At 41.8% G+C, this 21,920-nt stretch overlaps 1 protein-coding gene across 3 annotated transcripts in view; it reads left to right on the top strand.

The window, feature by feature from the left end:
- The window catches only part of LOC117356895 (vacuolar protein 8-like), a 118,432-nt gene that overhangs the window by 76,684 nt on the left and 19,828 nt on the right, over positions 1-21,920 (top strand). For all 3 annotated transcript variants that reach the window (XM_033936784.1, XM_033936783.1, XM_033936785.1), the window contains exons 9-13: positions 3,362-3,407; positions 6,607-6,740; positions 12,625-12,747; positions 17,659-17,773; positions 19,363-19,497. In XM_033936784.1, the coding sequence (XP_033792675.1) occupies positions 3,362-3,407; positions 6,607-6,740; positions 12,625-12,747; positions 17,659-17,773; positions 19,363-19,497 (553 nt within the window). The remainder of the gene's footprint in view (positions 1-3,361; positions 3,408-6,606; positions 6,741-12,624; positions 12,748-17,658; positions 17,774-19,362; positions 19,498-21,920) is intronic.

Genomic DNA, 21,920 nt, shown 5'->3' with positions numbered 1-21,920 from the left:
AGATCTTTCAAGAGTGGGATACCTCCTCAGTGGATCTCTTTGCCACTCCTCTTAAGAACATAAAAATAGCTATATGGGGGCAGACCAAAGGTTTTTCTAGCCCAGTATCCTTTCAACAGTGGCCAAGTGTCATCATGTGACCGGGCTGAGCAGTATACCTATCACATATCCACACCCCCAGGTTCCGTAGTTCTTTATAAAAATATAAATACAGGGTTACACACAAATTTGACATTCATTCCCTTAGAATCCCCGACCAGGTCTTCCCGACTTTCTGGTCGTCCCCAAGTCCTCTCAGGATTCCTCGTCTTTCTAGGCTTCTGAGTCTCTCCTGACCCTCCAGGTCTTTGGCAGTGTCCCAGCTGGTCCCTCCTCCAGACTGCTACTTAGTCCTTTGGCCAATGCTCCCTGGGTCCTTGGACTCTGCCAGTTTCTCTGTCACTCAGTTGTCTTATCCAGCACACATGTACTGAGGGCTCTCCCAGTCCCTCAGTTGTCTTCTTGCCAACGCATACACCAAGGACTCCTAGCTGCTCTGTTGCCCAGTCGTCTTATCCAGCACACACGCACTGAGGGCTCTCCCAGTCATCGTCTTGCTGACACACACACTGAGGACTTGCCTGGATTCTCCTTCTTTACTGGTCCCACCTCCAGTTGTCAAACCTAATCCCCCTTGATTCCAGGCTCTACTGGGTCCTTGGCTACTTCTTTAGCTCTTTCTTTGCTGGTGTATAGGTCCCTGCGAACCTTCCCAACACCAGGCTTTCTCTGCTGCACCAGTCCCCCCTTTCAGGACTGGTCAGCCACACAGGGCCAGATCTCTCTCTTCCAGTGTATAGGTCCCCATGGACCCTCCCACCATCAGACTTCCATTCTCCACTGTACCAGTCCCCGCTATCAGGATTAGCCTTTATGGTTTACTGAGAGGTAGGCTGAAACCAGAATTCTTCTTCTTGAGGGTCACCCAAGTTCTGAAGGAGCTCCTTGCCTTTTGAGCTCTCTGTGTTGGGAGCTGTTCTTTTCAGCACCATAGCCCACTCAGGGTGAATGGACAGTTCCCAGCAGCACTTGCAGCTCTAGGCAGATTAGCTCTTCTCTCAGGCTGCTGGCCAGTGACAGGTACTCCACCCTGTCACACCAAGCTAGGTCATAAGTGCCTGGCAAAATCTCAACAACAAAGTCCCTTAATACTGCTCCAGATGGCAGGCTGGCATTGGATGTCTTCCTCCTTGATTGTGGATTGGATCTTCTATATGTATATCCTCTCCTGCTGAAACTTAAGCAGGACCGGGGAACCATGGTCCTCATCATACCTTATTGGAAAAGGCAGATCTGGTTCCCTCTTCTTCTGTAGTTGTTTTCTTAAGAACCTTGGAGATTGGAGTTTTTCCAGCCCTAATCATGTCAAACAAGAATTCTCTTCTGCATCCCAAGCTCCAGACCATGGCCCTAATGGGTTGGATATTGAGAGCATTGAATCTGCATCCCTTCAGCTACTTGAGAGTGTGTCCAAAGTCCTGCTGGCTAACAGGAAAGATTCCACTAAGAAGAGTTACACTTTGAAATGGAAGAAATTTGCCATCTGGTGTGAGGGCAAAGCCCTAGATCAGTGGTCTTCACTAATTTTTAAGCAAGGTCCATTTTGGGTCCAATAGGGGGTGAAGGAGAGCCAACAAATATATTCCCACTTTTGGCCATGACACCAATAACGCTTCTCAACATTCATTCCTACCAGAACACCTGACCTTGATCACACATGCAGAACACAGATAAACCCTATGTAAATACAGGACCACAAATGAAACCCTAAGATACATGCAGACTCTGCATGCAGTACATGTTGTACACTGTTTGTCATAATAAAACAATGATTGGAAATGCCATGTTTTTTGTTCTTCCCCTCCTAGAGGCTGCTGCACTCATCTGTCATCTGGTGGAAACATTAAGAAATACATGTCACACATTTTCAAACATATATATTCAATTTCCATTGTTGGCACATTTTTGAGAGAAAAAAATATAGTCGCCATGACTTATGAATCAACCCTCATATATTATCAATTAGATTTTAAAAATTTGATTATTTATGGTAGTTTAAAGTTTATTTTGGATTGGAAATTTATTATACAATATGGGGTTCATAATCGAAAATTAAATATGTCTGAAAACCCGCCAGTCAGAACTTGAACGACCTAAAAGACAGGATGTCCAAGTGCTTTTTAGACATATCCAGGAACTTTTTAGGCCTCTGAATCCCGCTGTGCACCCAAAGCTGAAAAGGGTGTTTTTGGAGGAGTGGTTAGGGCAGGATGTGGCCCAACCTAGAGTTAGTCATCCTGCAGGGATAATCGAATATTTGACAAGACTTCCTAGACAAACTTATATGTTGTGACTTAAGACAATGTAAAGACACATATAAGTGCCCAAAAGGTATCCAAAGTAACCAGATAACTACTGCAGGGACACAGTAAAGAACCCCCCCACACACACCCCCATGTTCACTGACCACGTCGCACCCCCACAAAGTTCAGAATAAAAATGTACTTACCTGCCTCTGGAACATCAGCACCTGGCATAGTAAAGCCTAGTAGATCTGCACAGAGGTGGCTTAAGTAGTCTGGGGGGTGGGCTAGTGAACCATAGAGAGGAGGACCCAGGCCCATAAGACACTCTACATTCATGGTGGAACATTTGAGTCCCCCCCCAAACCCTACTGTACTGCCTTATAGGTGCCACCTGCAGCCACAAGGGCTATTGGGGTTGTAGACAGGTGGGTGTAGTGGGTTTTGGGGGGCTCACCATGACCTATAAGGGAGTTCTGGTGAGATGTTTATGTGGCACCCTTTTTGTGAAGTTCATAGCAGTGCCCTGTAAAGTGCCACACTGCTCTGTTGCCATGTCTGGGTGGCCAGTCCATTACAATGCTGGCCCCTCCCATGTCCAAAAGGTCTTGTTCTGGACGTTTCAGACTTGGACAAATTTTTGGTCGAGAATGTGGTATAAAGATACACATGGTAGCGGTCTGGATGATCAAATGCCTGGATGTACAGATAGACAATTTTTGAAAAAAACTTATTTTGGATGTACTTTTTGAGAATGAACATTTTGCCGCTGCCGGACTTAGACGTTTCTTTTGATTATGCCCCTCATATATTTTTGTCTTTAACTCATATCTGGAATTTAGGAATCAGTTATAATTTTATTAATCTGGAAGATTATAGTTTTTGAAATATGGGATTATTTTTCTCATTGAGTCTTTCCTGTTAAGCATATTCTATAAACCATATCTAGTATTATCATTCTAAGTTGTTGTTAAACATTGTTGTACCTTGAAATTCAAACTATCTTTTTGTTCAACTAGGTCTCAATGCAGTCCTGTGTGTGTCTGAGAAACTTAGCCACAAATGGTGAGGTGTTTTTCTTTCATTCTGTCCTTTCAATTCCCTGTGTATCTGAGAGAAGAGAGAAAGGGCTCCCAAAATATTATCAGGTGAATGCATCTCTTCTGTAAGTGTAGTCACAGTCCTGAAAACTCTTCCAGTAGACAAAGATTTGGTAAAACTAGATGTAGCAATATAGCCAGTTTGGAAAAGGGGGGACATTAAGAAGAGATAGTCTTGCAGCAGTGCTGCATGTTTTGCGGTGGAACACCTGAGCTTCAGTCCTAAGCCAGTCTTCTGCATCTCGGGCTGGGGATGGTAGAAAAAGAGTATCCGCAGCCTCTGGTGGGAAGAAAGCCCTAGTTAATATTAAAGTTGAATAATCATTTGACATACCACTTATTAAGGTCTTACAAGTGGTTTGTAAGACCTGGAACAATTACTTATGCTTGCCAATACGTATGGGGAATTCAGGAGATGCCTAAAAACATATCTGTTCCTAAGTACACTTAGGTAGCTGATTCGCACAATCTTTCCAACAATAATTGATCTCTGGAGCTGTTAGACACTTCCAACAATAATTGATCTCTGGAGCTGTTAGACACCAGTTTTTGTAAAAATTTGTAGCAATTTGTAGCATTTATAATCATTGTAAACCACATAGAACTTCACAGTCCTGTGGTATATAAACTGCTATTATTATTATTATTTGCATGCATCAGTTTAGAAAAATAGGTTTAGCAAGAAGAAAGTGACAATATTTAGCCATTGGACTAGGTATGCACTATTGGCTTTCAGGGGTATGATCCCTGACTAGTGGCTGCAGTGAATAGGCTTAAGTAAGTTAGGAGGTGATGTAAATAGGGGAAAATACACCGGGTGGTTGCAAGTAAAGGGCAATTCTATAAGAAGTCATTTACATGCCGACTTTGCCCCTAAATATATATAGAATACTGACATTTAGGTATCTGTGAAAATGTAATTTGGATGCTTAAGTGGTATTCTACAAATAGGCACTCAAATGGCATAATGCATATTTGTAAGAGAGAGGGGGGATGGAACATGAATAGGCCATAGGTGGGGCAGCCATATAGGTAGACAACTTACAGAATACCGTAATTTTCCCGCCTGCCTGCTTCATTTAGGTGCTTCCATCTACACCAGATTTATGTCAGGGAAAAATGCTTGAGTACCTGAATGTAAACCACGTAGGCTTTAAGTGGTATATAAATACTTAAATAGGAGTAAATAAATAAATGTAACTCAATACTGCACACTCAAATGAACACTAGTGTATAATATGAACACCTGGGTGCTCAAGTGGCCATACAAAATAAGCTCTCAACTGCATTACTGGGGTACTTTAATTGAGACACCCTGTTGTAGACTTGCCCCCAAGGTGCTATAGCACAAAGATAACCACTTAGAACAGGGATCTCAAAGTCCCTCCTTGAGGGCTGCAATCCAGTCGGGTTTTCAGGATTTCCCCAATGAATATGCACTGAAAGCAGTGCATGCACATAGATCTCATGCATATTCATTGGGGAAATCCCAAAAACCCGACTGGATTGCGGCCCTCAAGGAGGGACTTTGACACCCCTGACTTAGAAGCTGAAAGGAGCAGAAGTGGCTAAAATCAATAATAAGCAACACATCCTCTTGTCATCCACAATCATTGAAAAATTTGTTCTAGCTCTGCCAAAAGAGGACAAGTGCATAGGATGGGAAGGGGGGTGGGGAAGAGGACTTAAATAAATTAACATTTAGCTTGTTTTATTTCCCAGAGAAATAAATATGTGACATACTAACTCATGTGTGCTACTGCATTAATGTCACTATTAAGAATTACGGCCCATGGTATAAAATAGGACCTGCAGTAAAAAAATGTTTATTAATGGCATTAGAACAAAGAAAAATGGGGAGACCCAATGATCCACAGTGAAAACATTCCACCGATGAAAACAAAACCAAAAACTGTGGATTCAGATGTTCTGGAGATAATTTATTTTGCTACTTCAGCTTGTCTGCGGTGTTCTTTGCTCATATGTTTAAAGACAATAGACTGTTTTCAGTCCAATTCTTTACATGTGAGGTTGCAAACCATTGGACCCCTGCGGAAGGCGTGTTCGCCGAAAAACGGACCATGTAGGGTCCGGTGGGATTTTTATCACAGTAATTTTTATCATTGTACTTTTTAAATTGAATTTTCATGGTTTTATATGTCAGTGTTTAATAAATTATCTCCAGAACATCTGCATCCACAGTTTTTGATTTTGTTATTAATGGCATTAGCACCGTGCGCTAGCCGTTACCGCCTCCTTTTGAGCAGGCGGTAGATTTTCAGCTAGCGCGCGTTATAGTGCACGCTAATCCGATATGTGCACTAAAATGCTTAGCGCACCTTCGTAAAAGGAGCCCTTAGACCAGGGGTAGGGAATTCCGGTCCTTGAGAGCCCGTGTTCCAGTCGGGTTTTCAGGATTTCCCCAATGAATATGCATGAGATCTATTTGCATGCACTGCTTTCAATGCATATTCATTGGGGAAATCCTGAAAACCCGACTAGAATACGGCTCTCGAGGACCGGAGTTCCTTACCCCTGGTTTAGGGTATAAGTGCTATATAAATATTATAAATAAATAAATTATCCCTGGATATTTAATACCAGACCATGTCCTGGCTCCCACATCAAATATCCGGGTTTATGAAGCCAGCTATCTCATAAGTGCAATCCAATTTGACCACTAAGCTTAGGTGATTAAGTGCTGAATATTGGCACTTAATTGCATAAGTGTCAACTCTGCCCCAAACCGCCCACAAAACAGCTGTCTTTGAGTTTAGTAGTCAATAGTAAAATCCAGGGGCACTACTTGGTTACATTTTGCTGAACATTGCAGGTTAGCCCCACACAAGCTATATAACAGGCCAGGAGCCATTTCAGGCTGGTTAAATCGCTTGAGTCACTAATATTTTGTGCCAGCTTATATATTGCTCGAGACACTCATAGTTATTTTTCATAGCTGCTTATATGATCCCCCAGTCACTTGTAGATCAGTATTAGTCCAGTTTTTTTATTTATCCTCTTAGAATGGAGGATTGATATCTTTGGCCTAGTTGCTGGTTGATAATGTCAGAATATTGGGTAGTTCTTTTATTGATCCAAATGTATCTCAGTACCCCTGCAGTAATTGCTTCCCTTCAAATCAAAATGATCAATCCTTCTTTCAGGAGACACTCAGACTGACCTCATTGCTATGAACATCCTACCTCTGTTGCTCACTCTTCTTGACTCCAACAATAGAGAAGTCCAGCAGTCATCCCTTGCCCTTCTCTGGATATTTTCCCAGCATCCTCTTAATAAGGTAAGAATGATATTTCATTCGGGAAGAGAAGAAAGATTTTGTCAAAGGTTTCTTCAGTTGTACCTTAGACATTCTTTATGTATTGTAAATATGATCCAAGTTATCTAACATTTGCTAGGCACTGCTTAATTTAAGTAGAACTCTAAATTAGAGAATGACATGGGGACAAATTTTTCCCCGTCCCCGCGAGAACTCGTTTTCCCCATCCCGTCCCGGAGAGTTCTTTTCCTGTCCCTGTTCCATTCCTGCAAGCTCTGTTCTCATCTGCACAAGCCTCAAACACTTTAAAATCATAAGTGTTCGAGGCTTGTGAAGTTAAGGCAGGGACAAAACTTGTGGGGACGGGATGGTGAAATTGAGTTCCTGCGGGGACGGGGAAAAAATTGTCCCCGTGTCATTCTCTACTCTAAATTATGAGGAATGCAGGATTAGATTTACTAAATTGTATAACATATTCTAACATATGTAATTAGTAAATACAGTGGTACCTCGGTTTACGAGTGCACCGGTTTGCGAGTGTTTTGCAAGACGAGCAAAACATTTGCAAACTTGGTGCCTCGTAAACCGAGCTTGCCTCGCTGTACGAGCGCCCCCCCCCCCCCCGCGATCTGGCATCCCCCCCGCTTGCGTTGCCCCCCTCCACCGCGATCCTACTTCCGCCCCGAGCACGTCAATGACACTAACTTTACCCGTCTTGGCACCAGTGCCGGTGCCCGAAGATCCTCCCTCTTCTGGCGTGGCCTGGGCTGGGCGGTGCGTCGGAGATCCTCCCTCTTCTAGTCTGGGCTGGGCTGGACTGGCTTTGAGCATTTGCGCATGCTCAAAGCCTTCTGGTCTCGCTCTCAATCTCGGAGTCATATCCTACCCTAATCTCTTCCAATCGGAAAACAATATAAAGAAGAAAAAACATTGGAACTTAACTCTTCTTTAGACCACAATATTCAAAAACAGAGAGAGAGATAGAAATTAAAGGGAGATAATTTGTAACAATAAAATTCAAGATAAAGGCTATTATACAGCTGAAAGCCCTCGATCTTCACATTATAGAGTTTCTACCCTCACCACTGGTTAACTCCTTAAGGTCCAAAAATGATTTTAGATGATCAGGAATGAAGAAAACATAATTTAAATCCAAATATTTAACAATACATATACAGGGATAAAATTATGTAATGCATCGGGTTTCTGCATCTAAGTGCCTTTTTATAGAATTGCCACCTTAGAATGTAAACTTCCTTAAGACAGGAAAATACCTATTATACCTGAATGTAACTTTCCTTGAACTACTAAGAAAGAGAGAGGTCTAAATACCACATATGAATGGCAACCGTTCTACTGAATTAGCAATACTGTTTTTACTGATATACATATTTTTTTCATTTTTTACTTTTTGTTGGGATATAGTCTTTGTAGAATATGTGCTATACTTCTGAATCTCCCTTTTTTGACAGTCTTGTGTTTAGCATATTACGCATCATGTATGTGATGACATCATGACGCCCAGCTCCTTCTTTTTTTGAACGAGCTGGGCGCGTCTCTCAGTTTTGTGGCCATTTTGAAGATCGTTATTGATACTTGGTTATTTTGTGAAAGTGTTTTGGGGAGAGCAATGCTAAGTAAACTTCACTGAACTTTTCCCCTGAAGTAGCCCTGATAGGGCGAAACAGAAGTGCTTTCTGTTGGGAACAAGAACAAGTACCAGGGAATGAGTTTTAGTATTCTGATATACTGGATGAAAAGATTACCAGCATTGAGAGAAGCGCTCCCCGGGATAAGTCTTTCTAAAACCCTCACATGCCTTATATGATTTGATATGAATTTGAAATAATGTTTTCACTCCTAGCTGTAGCCATTATAACCTGTTTTACACAGAATTAACTATTTATTCACACTAAATTGATATGTTTGACAGAAGAATTATTGAAAAGCAGTTTATGAAATGAAAGATTGACTGCAATAATATATATGTACGGAGTTGTTGTTTTTTTTTTGGACCAGTGATGATACGAGTGGCTTAGGGTACTGTTTAGTCCCGGCTATTCGTGGATGAGGCTCATTTTTCTCCGTTTTCTATATTTATTATCATTTTGGGTTTCTGTCTACTGTAGGAAATTATCTTGATAACCTCTGGCACAGTGGTCTTCTTTGATTTAAGGTTTTTCTCTGTATATATAAAGTTTTAAAGCATCAAGCACCTCACTGTCTGCTGACAGGGTTTCAACCATGATGTATACCATGGAGAACACTAAGATCTGAAGCAACACTGTTTTTTGTGGTTCCATGTCTAAAGAATTTTCATTTGGTGGAGATGAGATGGTGCACCTTCTCATTTACAAGTCCTGAGGGGTAGATCCACCTGCCTAGATACAGGCAGTCCCCAGGTTAAGAATGAGTTACGTTTTTAAAACTGTTTTTGTTGGATTTGTATGTAACTCAGAACTTATAGATTTTAAGATGCATAGGGGCTCATAATCGAAAGAGAAAAACGTCCAAAAACCGGCCTAAGTCAGCACTTGGATGAACATTTCTCAAATATGTTCAAATGCCGATACTAAAAACATGTTTTGGACGTATTTATAAATGACCTAGGCCTTCATAGTGCCGCTGAACGACCAAAGCTAAATGGGGTGTTTCGGGAGGGTGGGAGTTGGGCGGGATGTAGGCCGGCTTAGACTTAGTCGTACAGCATGTATAACCGAAAGTTATACAGGCTGAGATCAATGGAACTTGGACGTTGTGACTTAGACATATGGCTAAGTCACAAAAACCCACCTAAACTCACCAGATAAGCATTAAAAACACATAACACATACCCTCACACACTACCCCAGTGATCACCGACCCCCCACCCCCATAAAAATATTAATTACACCTTTAAAATTCAGCCTCTAGACCATCATCACCTGGTGGCCTGTCATAGGAAAGCTTAGTCGTCCAACACAGAGGCAGCTTAAGTCGTCTTGGGGGTGGGTTAGGGACCCATAGAGAGGAGGACCCATGCCCATAAGCCCCTGTAATCACTGCATTGATACTTAAACATGTACACTCCCCTATACACCCCCAAAACCCTTTTGTACTGGCATATAAATGGCTCCTGCAGCCATAAGGGCTATTGGGGTGGTAGATAAGTGGTTCTAGGGGATTCTGGAGGTGGTTTGGGGGGCTCACCATGATCTATAAGGGAGCTGTAGGGAGGAAAAGACATAGAAACATAGAAAAAAGCAGCAGAAAAGGACTATAGCCCACCAAGTCTGCCCATTCCAAGTATCCCCTCCCCTGAATTTACTCCCTTAAAGATCCCACGTGAGTATCCCATTTTCTCTTAAAATCCGTCACGCTGCTGGCCTTTATCACCTGGAGTGGGAGTCTGTTCCAATGATCCACTACTCTTTCGGTGAAGAAGTACTTCCTGGAGTCGCCATGAAACTTCCCTCCCCTGATTTTTCAGCGGATGCCCTCTGGTGGTCGAGGGTCCCATGAGCCAGAAGATATCATCTTCTGACTCGATGTGTCCCGTGATGTACTTATATGTTTCAATCATATCTCCCCGTTCTCTTCTTTCCTCAAGTGAGTACAGCCACAATTTTTTTAATCTTTCTTCATACGTGAGATCCTTGAGCCCCAAGACCATCCTGGTGGCCGTTCGCTGAACCGACTCGATCCTCAGCACGTCCTTTCGGTAGTGTGGTCTCCAAAACTGAACACAGTACTCCAAGTGAGGCCTCACCATGGCTCTGTACAACGGCATCATAACTTCAGGTCTCCTGCTGACGAAACCTCTGCGGATACACCCCATCATTTGTCTTGCCCAGGAGGAAGCCTTCTCCACTTGATTGGCAACCTTCATGTCCTCACTAATGATCACCCCTAGGTCGTGTTCCGCCGTGGTCCTAACCAAGGTCTCACCATTTAGTACATAAGTTCTACGCGGGTTTCTCTTACCCAGATGCATTATCTTGCATTTTTTAGCATTGAAGCCTAGCTGCCAAGTAGTTGACCATTGTTCCAGCAACAGTAGGCCGTGTGTCATATTATCAGGTAATAAGCTTTTGCCTACTATGTTGCAAAGTTTGGCGGCGTCGGCGAACAGTGATACCCTTCCTCTAAGTCCTTGCGTCATATCTCTTATGAATAAGTTAAATAGAATCAGGCCCAGGACCGAGCCCTGCGGCACTCCACTGATCACATCCGATGCTTCGGATGGGGTACCGTTCACCACCACCTTCTGAAGTCTACCGCTCAGCCAATCCCCAACCCATGTAGTTAGAGTGTCTCCTAATCCTATCGATTTCAGCTTGTTCAGTAATCTTCGATGAGGGACGCTATCAAATGCTTTACTGAAGTCCAAATATACCACGTCCAGTGACTCTCCGGCGTCCAGTTGTCTAGTAACCCAGTCAAAAAAGCTAATCAGATTAGATTGGCAGGATCTGCCCTGGGTGAACCCGTGTTGGTGTGGATCACGCAGTTTTTCTTCGTCTAGGATTGTGTCAAGATTCTGTTTGATCAGTGTTTCCATGAGTTTACACACTATAGACGTGAGACTCACTGGTCTGTAGTTTGCTGTCTCTGTCCTGCAGCCCTTTTTGTGGAGTGGGATTACGTTGGCGGTTTTCCAGTCCAAGGGAACCCTTCCTGTGCTTAGGGAAAGACTGAAAAGAACAGATAATGGTTCTGCCAGGACTTCCATTAACTCCCTGAGCATTCTGGGGTATAGGTTATCCGGTCCCATGGCTTTGTTTACCTTGAGTCTTGATAGTTCGTCATAGACGCTACTGGGCGTAAATTCAAAATCTTGAAACGGGTCTTTCTGGTTATCTCCCGTCTGCAGCTGTGGACCAGCTGCAGACATGGCACCCTTTTTGTGAAGACATGGCACCCTTTTTGTGAAATTCACAGCAATGCCCTGTAAAGTACCCCACTATTTAGGTGCCATGTTTGGATGTTCAGTCCATCACTCTCACGTCCAACAGGGCTTGTTCTAGGCATTTTGGACTTGGATGAAAAGTTGGATGGAAATGTGATATAAAGATGGACGATTTAGCGGCTTGGACGATCAGATCGGCAGGATGTATAATTAGATGATTTTTGAAACAAAAAAAAATATTGGATGTATTTTTCAAAATGTGTCTTAGGCTGTTTTTTACTTTGGATGACTTGCGAGTTGGACGCAAATGGACTTAGACGTCCCTTTCGATTATGCCCCTCTTACTGTTTACCTTTGCTCCCAGCTGACAAAAGGGCCAACTATCCCTACCAGTGCTCCCTCTAAGGTACAGCATGCACAACCACACACTGTGGCCATGCATTGTTCCTGAATCTGCTGCAGAAGAAGTTTAGGAGTCTATACCACTGGAAATACTGTTCAGTGAAATCAAATGAAGCTGCAACCTAAGTCGTACTTAAGTCAGGCATCTGTAACTCGGGAACTGCCTGAATATTAGATTGCTATCTGTTACATTCAATTTTTTTAAAAAAACCCAGCTTAAATCTGTGCTTTTCCAGTGTACATACAGTCTTAACATAAGAATTGCCGCTGCTGGGTTAGACCTGTGGTCCATCCTGCCCAGCAGTCCGCTCATGCAGCGGCTCCCAGGTCAAAGACCAGTGCTCTAAATGAGTCCAGCCTCACCTGTGTACATCCCAGTCTTGAAGGTTAAAGAAGAAAATTGCTTTTGTATTTGGACAGTATATTTTTCTAGTTGGTTCTATTGTTTGTTTTTGTATTATGGATTTTTTATTATGTGTGTGCAATATGTACTCCCTCTTAGATATAGGCGGGTTATAAATGTATAAATAAATAAAGTCTTTTTTTTAGAGTTGTGAAATTTAAACTAATTTATTATCCTCTGTAGAAGTGACAAAATATTACTACTTTTTGCAGGGTGCTGCAGAAGAGTTGCTGCAGAATCTGGGGAATCTACTGCTCACTCAACCACTTAACCCACTGCTGACATGTCAGGTTGCCCAAATTATTGAGAACCTAAGCCTTCCTGAAAACATTCAGGTAAAGTATCTGAAAATTATACCTTGGATCCAACTAGCAAGCAGAGACAAGTTAAGATTATACAAACTGGGTAGTTGCACAGGGCACTGCTGCTTTAAGGCTTTGGCTGGCTGTAGTAATTTTAAAGGGGCGCCACCACCTACAGTCCAAGGGATATCAGTTTCTTGAAAACCATTACCTGTTCAGGTAGAGATCGTACATCTTCTTTCATAAAGATCGAAGCAAAGCATTCATTCAGTCTTCCTCCCTGAGCGCCCCTATTGCTCATTGACTATCCAGTAGTCCCATGGATTCCCTCACTGGTTTTCTGCTTCTGATGTACCAAAAAAACAATGTTACTATGAGTTTTTGCCTCTTTAGCAAGTTTCTCTTCATATTCTGTTTTAGCTTTCTTTATCAATGCTTTGCATCTAACTTGCCAGTTCATATGTCTCTTCTTATTTTCTTCATTTGGATCTTTTTTTCCATTCTTTTTTTTGTTCAAATATTTATTAGTTTTACAAAATAAATAAACAAAAAAGTATACAAACATTAATACAAATATTAACTGCATGAGACAGTCCAGTTGTACAGACCATAAGTAATATAGAGGAAAAGAGTAATGATTCTAAGACAATACAACCAGTATTTCATGTCAAACATATACGACAGACCAGTACATACTATTTCAGTATAGAATATGCATACGAAGCATGGAAGAGAATTCCAAACAAGCATCACCGAATGGCTTAAATAAACTAAGAAGAAGTGACTCAATATATAACGTATACAGTGTAATTTGAGATACTCACATGTCAACGGTCCAAAGCACAGTAAGATTGAACAGGGCTCCATACTCTACAGAATGTACTAGTAGAATGATGTTTTTCTGCAATAACACTTTCAAATTTGCTAGTTATGCATACAGTATTCCACCATACATTAAACTCCGTCTTCTAGCAATGCAAGATGTTTTTGATAGCCAAAAACATTAAAATATTGAGCAAGCGAGCATTGGGTTCAGACAGGGAATGTGCTAGTCCCTGTTGTCCAAGAACAATGATTTTGAGATGTAGAGGTTCATGAATGTTTAATATGGTGGAGATGGTATTCCAAACCTTGTCCCAGTACACCATAAGATGTGAACATTGATATATTATGTGAGGCAGTGTATCCACAGATTTCCCACATGACCAGCATACATTCAAAACTTCATGAGAGAATTTAGCTAGTTTCTGTGGAATCCAGTGGGACCGATGTAATAAAAAGAATATCGATTGAAGTACTAGAGCAGATCGAATAGACTTTAATACTCTGATCCACACTTCCTGCCAAAGTTCATTGTCTGCATAAATATCCAGATCAGGATACCAAGCACTCATCAGCTTAGATATAAACACAGGAGACTCTTGTCTCAGTAATGCGTACCATTTTGAGGCAACACCTTTAAGAGGGGCAATGGTAATAATTTATTGAAGGAGATCAGGTACAGGCTTTAGTTTTAGAAGATGCAATGCACAGATGCACAGATGCAATGTTTTAGTTGAAGCCACCTTAAATATTCGTTGGCTGGTAAACTATAATTATCGTATACTTCATTAAAAAACAGCCAACAATTATTACTAAGGAGGTCTTACAATGTCCATATCTCACATTTTTTTCCATATAGGCCAGTTCAGGGCAGAGTTTTGGATTTTAAAGATGTTATTATTCCATAATGAGATCAGAGCAGTATCCTTCCATTTGATCTTCATAACTCTGTCAAATTGCTGGAGTACCACATACGTTGATCAAAAAATACCATTAGCTTGTTGTTTTAGAGGTGAAAATGTTGACAGAATAAGAACAAGGTTATTGGTGCTATTCTTTGAAGGATGATTTTTGGCTCTAATAGCCTCTTTCATCTCACCATTTAGCCTTGATGTCTCTCGTTTCCTCTTCTTTCTACCTTTGTTAATACGTGGAATACATCTGGTCTGGGCTTCCACATTGGTATTTTTAAATAATGTCCACACCTGCTTTACAATCCTAACCTTTACACTGATCTATTTAGCTTCTTTTTAATCATTTTCCTAATTTTATCATAGTCGACCTTTTGAAAATTAAGTGTCACTATAGTAGATTCCTTTAGCAATACCACTACAGATAGCAGCTCAAATTTGATCATGTTATGATCACTGTTTCCCAGCAGACCCAACTCAGTTATCTCCCGTACTATGCCCTGCATTCCACTAAGGACCAAATCTAAAATAGCTCCCCCTCCCCCTGGACTAGTTGCTCCAAGAAGCAGTCTTTTATGACGTCTAGGACTTTTACCTCCCTAGCACTCCCTGATATAACATTTATCCAATCAATGTTGGGGTAATTGAAATCATACCACACAAAAAAGGGAGAAAGCACATATGATAATAAAACAAAACAAATATATAAATGTACTTAGGCACTGATACCTTCTTAAACCATTCAAAGACCATCAGTTCAGAAAGAAAAAAAGTGGAGAAAAAAACCTCAGTTCAGCTTCATGGGTATTAAAAATCTCCACATAACATTCCATTGCATCACTTCAACAAAATATATGTATGCAGTGCAATCGACTACACTGTATCCAAACTGCAGAATTCTTCAAAATACTTCCCCAATGTAGCAACTGCTATGACAGATCGAACTGTCTCCATGCGGAAGCACGGAACTTTGAGGGTTGCATTGACATAAGATCCAGAATGGGCCTCCAATCAACTGAGTCTTTCTTTGGCATAATGAAGTATATGGAATATCTGCCCGAGCCCAAATCTTCAGATGACATAGGCTCTATTGCATGAATATCTAACAACCTCTGGGTCTCTTGAAGTGCAATCTGAAAAGATTGCAGACAGTACAAAATACCACTATTAAAATATTGGGTTACAAAAAGAAATTTGATCGAGTAACACCACTCTGTTTACAGTTTCAGTGGCTACCAATCTTTTATAGAATTCACTTTAAAGCTCTAATCTTGGCATATAGAGCTTTCAGTTTACAACAACCTAATTATTTACATTCTTTGACACCATCAAGAGCTTTGAGATCAATTCAAGATAATAGATTAGTCCTTTCAGCGGCAAATAAAGCAAAATGGGAATTCACTAGAAAGAAAGCTTTTTATTTTATTGCGCCATTTTTATGGAATCTTTTATGAGATATAAAAGTAGAAGCTAATAGTAAGGCTTTTAAAATTTTGTTGAAAATTCATTTGTTTCATGAAGGTTTGAACAGATGGAAAACTGTGGGATCATCTCCATGATTGAGGGCCACCATAGGGTCTAATGCATAGGTGACCCTGCATCTCCTGACAGGGATGGCTCATCCTGAGACAGCAAGGGCATAGTAAGAGACCCTTCATCCTTTGAATCTCCCTCGGAAAGGTCCCATAGATCCAGGCCAGCTGCAACTGGCATGGCAGACACACCCTGGGAGCCCCTGCCCCCTCATGTGCCTTCAGAAGCACTGTCATACTTTCATTTAGAAGGTCAGCTGTCCTGAAAAGCTCTCCACATCAAATTAACAAATTCTGGAGAAAACACCATACTAGGCAGTGCTGTAGAGGACTCCAGCTTGCATCTCTTGGACTCCTTAGCCTCTGCGCCCCTGCGTTTAGGACAACTGCCATTTTGGGGCTCTGAATATAGCCCCAATCAGTGGGCTTTCCGCCAGTTCTTTGGCCCAAGAGAGCAAAGGGAAAGCTAAGTTGACCGCTTCTGCACCCCATAAGGGCGCGCTTTGGGTGCCCATCTGATGCAATTCTGGCATGGATTAGGGTCAAAAGATAAGGCAAATCAAGATGATTTGGAGCTTCTGGAGAACTTTGAAAACAATCAGGAAATCCCAGATGGCTGGGTCGGCAGCATTATAACGTCCCAAAATGGCTCCAAAATGCTGAAATAAAACAAAACAAAAACCTAACAATTTAAGGATTTTAGAGGTGGGGGGACATCATGGAACAAGCAGAAACCATCAAAATTAAAATTTACAGACCCCCTCCCCCGATTTTCCTCATAATAGCCTTTCTTAGTGTGTGACCTGTGCTGGTAATGTGCTGCAACCTACCTCAACTGCAAAGGTAGCTGGATCTGCCTCACAACTGAATGTCCTTCCAGCACTGAATCTTCGGGCTACTAGTTTGACTGGTGTCTGACTGAGCCTCCAATTCCTGCAGGCTCATGGATAAGAAAAAAGGGGAGGCAAAATGCAGCTGGCACCCTGCGAGACCCCCCCTACATATGCTTAATAACTTGCACTCAAGCCCCTGCAATGCAGTAGACAAGCAATGATACAAGCTGAATGGCCCCAAGCTCCAAAAATGTTTCTTTGGGCTGGTTAACAGGTACGACAAGGGATTGGCCTGTCAGCTGCAGACCTCAGTCTGCTTTTCCTCCATGCAAGCAGAGCTGTACCCTCGACTAGGGGAGTTCTTAGCAGAAAGAAAAATCTGAAGTGGGCAGCAGAGTCTTCTGGTGAAGTAGGAGAGTTAAAAAAAACGGAGTGGATTCTTTCTGCATGCCTCACAGGCACTGGGATATTACCTGTCTGTCCAAAATGACACACCTATTGCACTAGAATTAATGTTTATTAACACTGCCTCCACATTACAATGCCTCCTAGAGTAAATGCACTGAGAGATATGAAAGAGTTAAGATCTCTTTCGACAGGCCTTTTAATTGACCTGAATACTGATGATGTGATAGATAGCAGTAGGTGTATTAATCCATTAGCACCCATGTCAGTTTAGGACTTTATTTTTATTGGTGTATTTTGTGTGTCTCTTGAGTTTTATGGTTTTAGACATTGTAAATTGAAATATGTATGTTGGAGAGTGATCCGCATAGAATGACAGAGAGAGTAATAAATAAAATTATTTAAACCTGATAGTCTGTATTCCTTTTCTTGGTTTGACAGGCAATCATTGAGTCTCAGTGTTTTAAGGGACTGCTTCAAGCTTTTCTCAGTACTGAAAATGAAGAGGAGTCACTTCTGTGTGTGACGTCTTGTATCGCTGAGCTGACAAAGCATGGTATGACATGTATAACCAGTAGTATAGCTAGGGAAGTTGGTGCCTGGGATGGAGGCACCTGGGATTACTGCTCCGTGCGCGCACTACCATCCCAATGCGCTTTACTCCACCCCCGACCATGACCCTGCTCTTCCCTGCTGCCCTGATATGCCCCCCCCCCCCCGTATTTCTTCACATTCTCACCAGCATCGAGCAGGCTGGAACACCTGCTACTTGTGTCAGCTGAGCCTTCCTTCTGACATCACTTCCTGGCCCCACAAACAGGAAGTGATATCAAAGTAAGGGATGAGGCCAGCGCGAGCAGTGCTTAGGATAGCCTGCTCACTGTCAGTGAAGATGTGAACAGGTAATTGGGGTGGGGTTGCCCTTCACAGACCTGCCTATCCAATTGCCAAGGGGAAAGGGGAGAGACACTGGCGCCCCCTCCAAATTGTCACCCTCCCACCTTGCTATGACACTGTGTATAACATTTAATGTGAACTAAACTGGGAGCCAATTTATATCAATAGCATAACAGATAGCAGTGACTGGCCAAGCTGCCCATGTGTACATTACAGTGAAGTATGAATCAGACTCACAAAGGTGTCATAATTGCTTGACATTTGAACTAACATAATGCAAACCTATTGGACTTCCACCCCCATAACAACATTCCCTCCCATTCTATTTCTTAGCAAAGCTCTTTAAAAACAGATACTTTTATATTTTCTTACCAAACATACTGAATTTGTTCCTCTCCCTCTACTGGCATTGATGGATGCACATGTACCGTATGTCTGTGATTCAAATGTCCTTCTGCAAATAACAGCTCTCTCAGTTGAGAATTATTTATTTCTTTGGATTTATTAACTGTCTTTTCATGAAGAGATTCACCCAAAGTGGTATACAATACATTGAATAGTAATCAGGTACTCTTTAAGTATTTTCCCTATCTGTCCCAGTGGGCCCACATCAAATTGTGGTACTTGGGTCAATGGAGGGTTGAGTGACTTGCCCAGAGTCGCAGGGAGCAGGCTGGGATCAATCTCACAGTCTCAGGGTGCTGAGGCAGCAGCTCAAACCCCTAGGGCCACTTCCCCCTTCCCCTGAGGCAAAGATATTGAGCAATAACTTGGCTTAGTAGCAAACTGGAGGGTTTTGAGTATATAGCTCACATAATGGGACATGCTCCAGAAACTATATTAGTCATAGGGAAAAAAGTGTCCAACCCGTAAAAATGGTGTTGTGGTCTATGAGTTTGAGATCACACAGGTCCCTTTCTTCAGATGTAATTTCAAGGCTGAAGGAAGGAAATGTTACGGATAAAAAATACAGTCACATCTGTGCAATCTCAAAAGCTCCTGCATCCCAGCACCATTTTTTTGAGGGGTCCAATAAAATGGTATTGGAGCCCACAAAGACCTGTTATTGTCACCTGAGGATATATTCTAATGTGGATTTAGATGCAGGGTGTATGACATGGTTGATTAACTGCTTGTATGATGTTTAACTGAGGACATTTTTTTAAGCATTGACAACTAAACTTCTGCAGGTCACTCAAGTTTGTTGTAAGTTTTATAATGTTTTTCCCCCCCCCCCCATCTCTGCAGAATTGGTACAATCGTACTTGGTGGAAAGGATGGACATTCCACTTCTAAAATACACGATGGGATTGACCAGCCAGGCGCATCATCCCGAACTATCATTTCAAGCTGCTTCGATCATTAGACAGTTGGCATTGCATGGTATTATTTGGAAAGATTAATGTTTTAATCAAAAATGGAATAATGTCAGATTTGATAATGTTTACACAATGAATTAATCCTGAGGCTACTGACTCCTTTTGGGGACATCTATAATACTAACTTCTGGTACAAGTATATAGGAATCTGGACTCTAGGTGATTATCTGCTGATCTCAAATTAATTGCAGAAGGATGTCATACACATCTTTTGACTATGCCTCCTTCCCCAGCAGGCTGCACTGCCACCTTCAGTTTTTCCTTCTGCAAACAAATTGAGAAGGTATCTTTCTGATCTGTTCTGCTCTGCTTAGTCTTATTATTTTTGGTGTGTGTGTGTGTGTGTGGGGGGGGTTCTTTGAGTAGTGAGGCTTTGGTGCTGAGAGGACCCCAGTTTTAGGGGCAGCTCTGTCTGGGAGAGGACCCAGACTCTGAAAACAGCATATGCTATGATTAGTATGTGCTGACTGGTAACACAGAGTTAATATGGAAGCACTTAGGGCCAGATTCTATAAATGATGCCTAACTCAGGCATCTGCTACATGTCAATGAAAGTTAGGCTCCGTTTGTAGAATTGTACCTAGCGGCGCCTAAATTGACTTAGGTACCAATAGTCGTCTACACTTTAGGTGCATGTACGGTATATTTTGACAGGGAGGCTTAGCCGGTTATGTGGTAACCTGCCAGTGTATCATGTCGTAATGGACAAGTGTGTGACATTGAAAAAAAAAATAAACAGTGTCTCCCGTGCCCACTGTTGTGTGATACTTGGATGTTTCTCAGATTGAGCATAAGATCATAAGAATAGCTTTACTGGATCAGATCAATAGTCCATCAAGCCCAGTAGCCCGTTCTCATAGTGGCCAATCCAAGTCACTAGTACCTGGCCAAAACCCAAAGAGTAGCAACATTCCATGCTACTGATCAGGGCAAGCAGAGGCTTCTCCCATGTCTTAATAACAGACTATGGACTTTTCCTTCAGGAATTTGTTCAAACCTTTCTTAAAACCAGCTATGCTATCTGCTTTTACCACAACCTCTGGTAACGCATTCCAGAGCTTAACTATTCTCTGAGTGAAAAAATATTTCCTCCTATTGGTTTTAAAAGTATTTCCCTGCAGTTTCATCGAGTGTCCCCTAGTCTTTGTAATTTTTGACAGAGTGAAAAATCGATCCACTTGTACCCGTTCTACTCCACTCAGGATTTTGTAGACTTCAATCATATTTCCCCTCAACCTTCTCTTTTCCAAGCTGAAGAGCCCTAACCTTTTTAGTCTTTCCTCATACAAGAGGAGTTCATCCCCTTTATAATCTTGGTTGCTCTCCTTTGAACCTTTTCTAGTGGTGCTATATCTTTCTTGAGATAAGGAGACCAGAATTGAACTCAATACTCCAGGTGAGGTCACACCATGGAGTGATACAGAGGTATTATAATATCTTTAGTCTTGTTAACCATCCCTTTTTAAATAATTCTTGTTTGCTTTTTTGGCCACCACCGCACATTGGGTGGGAGGTTTCATTATATTGTCTACAATGACACCCAGATCCCTTTCTTGGGCGCTAACCCCCAAGGGGGACCCTAGCATCCGTTAACTATGATTTGGGTTATTCTTCCCTATATGCATCACTTTGCATTTGTCCACATTAAATTTCATCTGCCATTTGGACGCCCAGTCTTCCAATTTCCTAAGGTCTGCCTGCAATGTTTCACAATCCACATGCATTTTAACATCTTTGAACAGTTTAGTGTCATTTGCAATTTTAATCACTTCACTTGTCGTTCCAATTTCCAGATCATTTATAAATAAGTTAAATAGTACCAGTCCCACTACAGATCCCTGTGGCACCCCACTGTTTACTCCCCTCCATTGAGAAAAGTGAACATTTAACCCTACCCTCTGTTTTCTATCTGATAACCAATTCCTAATTGACCACTGAACTTTGCCTCCTATCCCATGACTCTTTAATTTTCTCAGGAGCCTTTCATGAGGAACTTTGTCAAAAGCTTTCTGAAAATCTAGATACACTATATCAACTGGCTTACCTTTATACACATGTATATTCACACCTTCAAAGAATTCAAGCAAATTGGTGAGGCAACATCTTCCTCAACTGAACCCATGCTGACTCTGTCTCATTAAATCATGTCTGTCTACGTGTTCCACAATTTTGCTCGGTACTGATGTCAGTCTTACCGGTCTGTAATTTCCCGGATCTCCCCTGGAATCCTTTTTAAAATTCGGTGTAACATTGGCCAAACTCCAATTTTCAGATACTACAGATGATTTTAGCGACAGGTTACAGATCACTAACAGCAAGTCAGCAATTTCATGTTTGAGTTCCTTTAGTACCCTAGATGTATACCATCCGATCCAGGTGATTTATCACTTTTTAACTTGTTGGTTTGGCTTAGTACATCTTCCAGAT

The sequence above is a fragment of the Geotrypetes seraphini genome, chromosome 3 (assembly GCF_902459505.1).
Source record: "Geotrypetes seraphini chromosome 3, aGeoSer1.1, whole genome shotgun sequence".
NCBI lineage: Eukaryota > Metazoa > Chordata > Amphibia > Gymnophiona > Dermophiidae > Geotrypetes > Geotrypetes seraphini.
The sequence above is the reverse complement of the archived record's forward strand: the minus strand, read 5'-3'. Positions and strand labels throughout refer to the sequence as shown.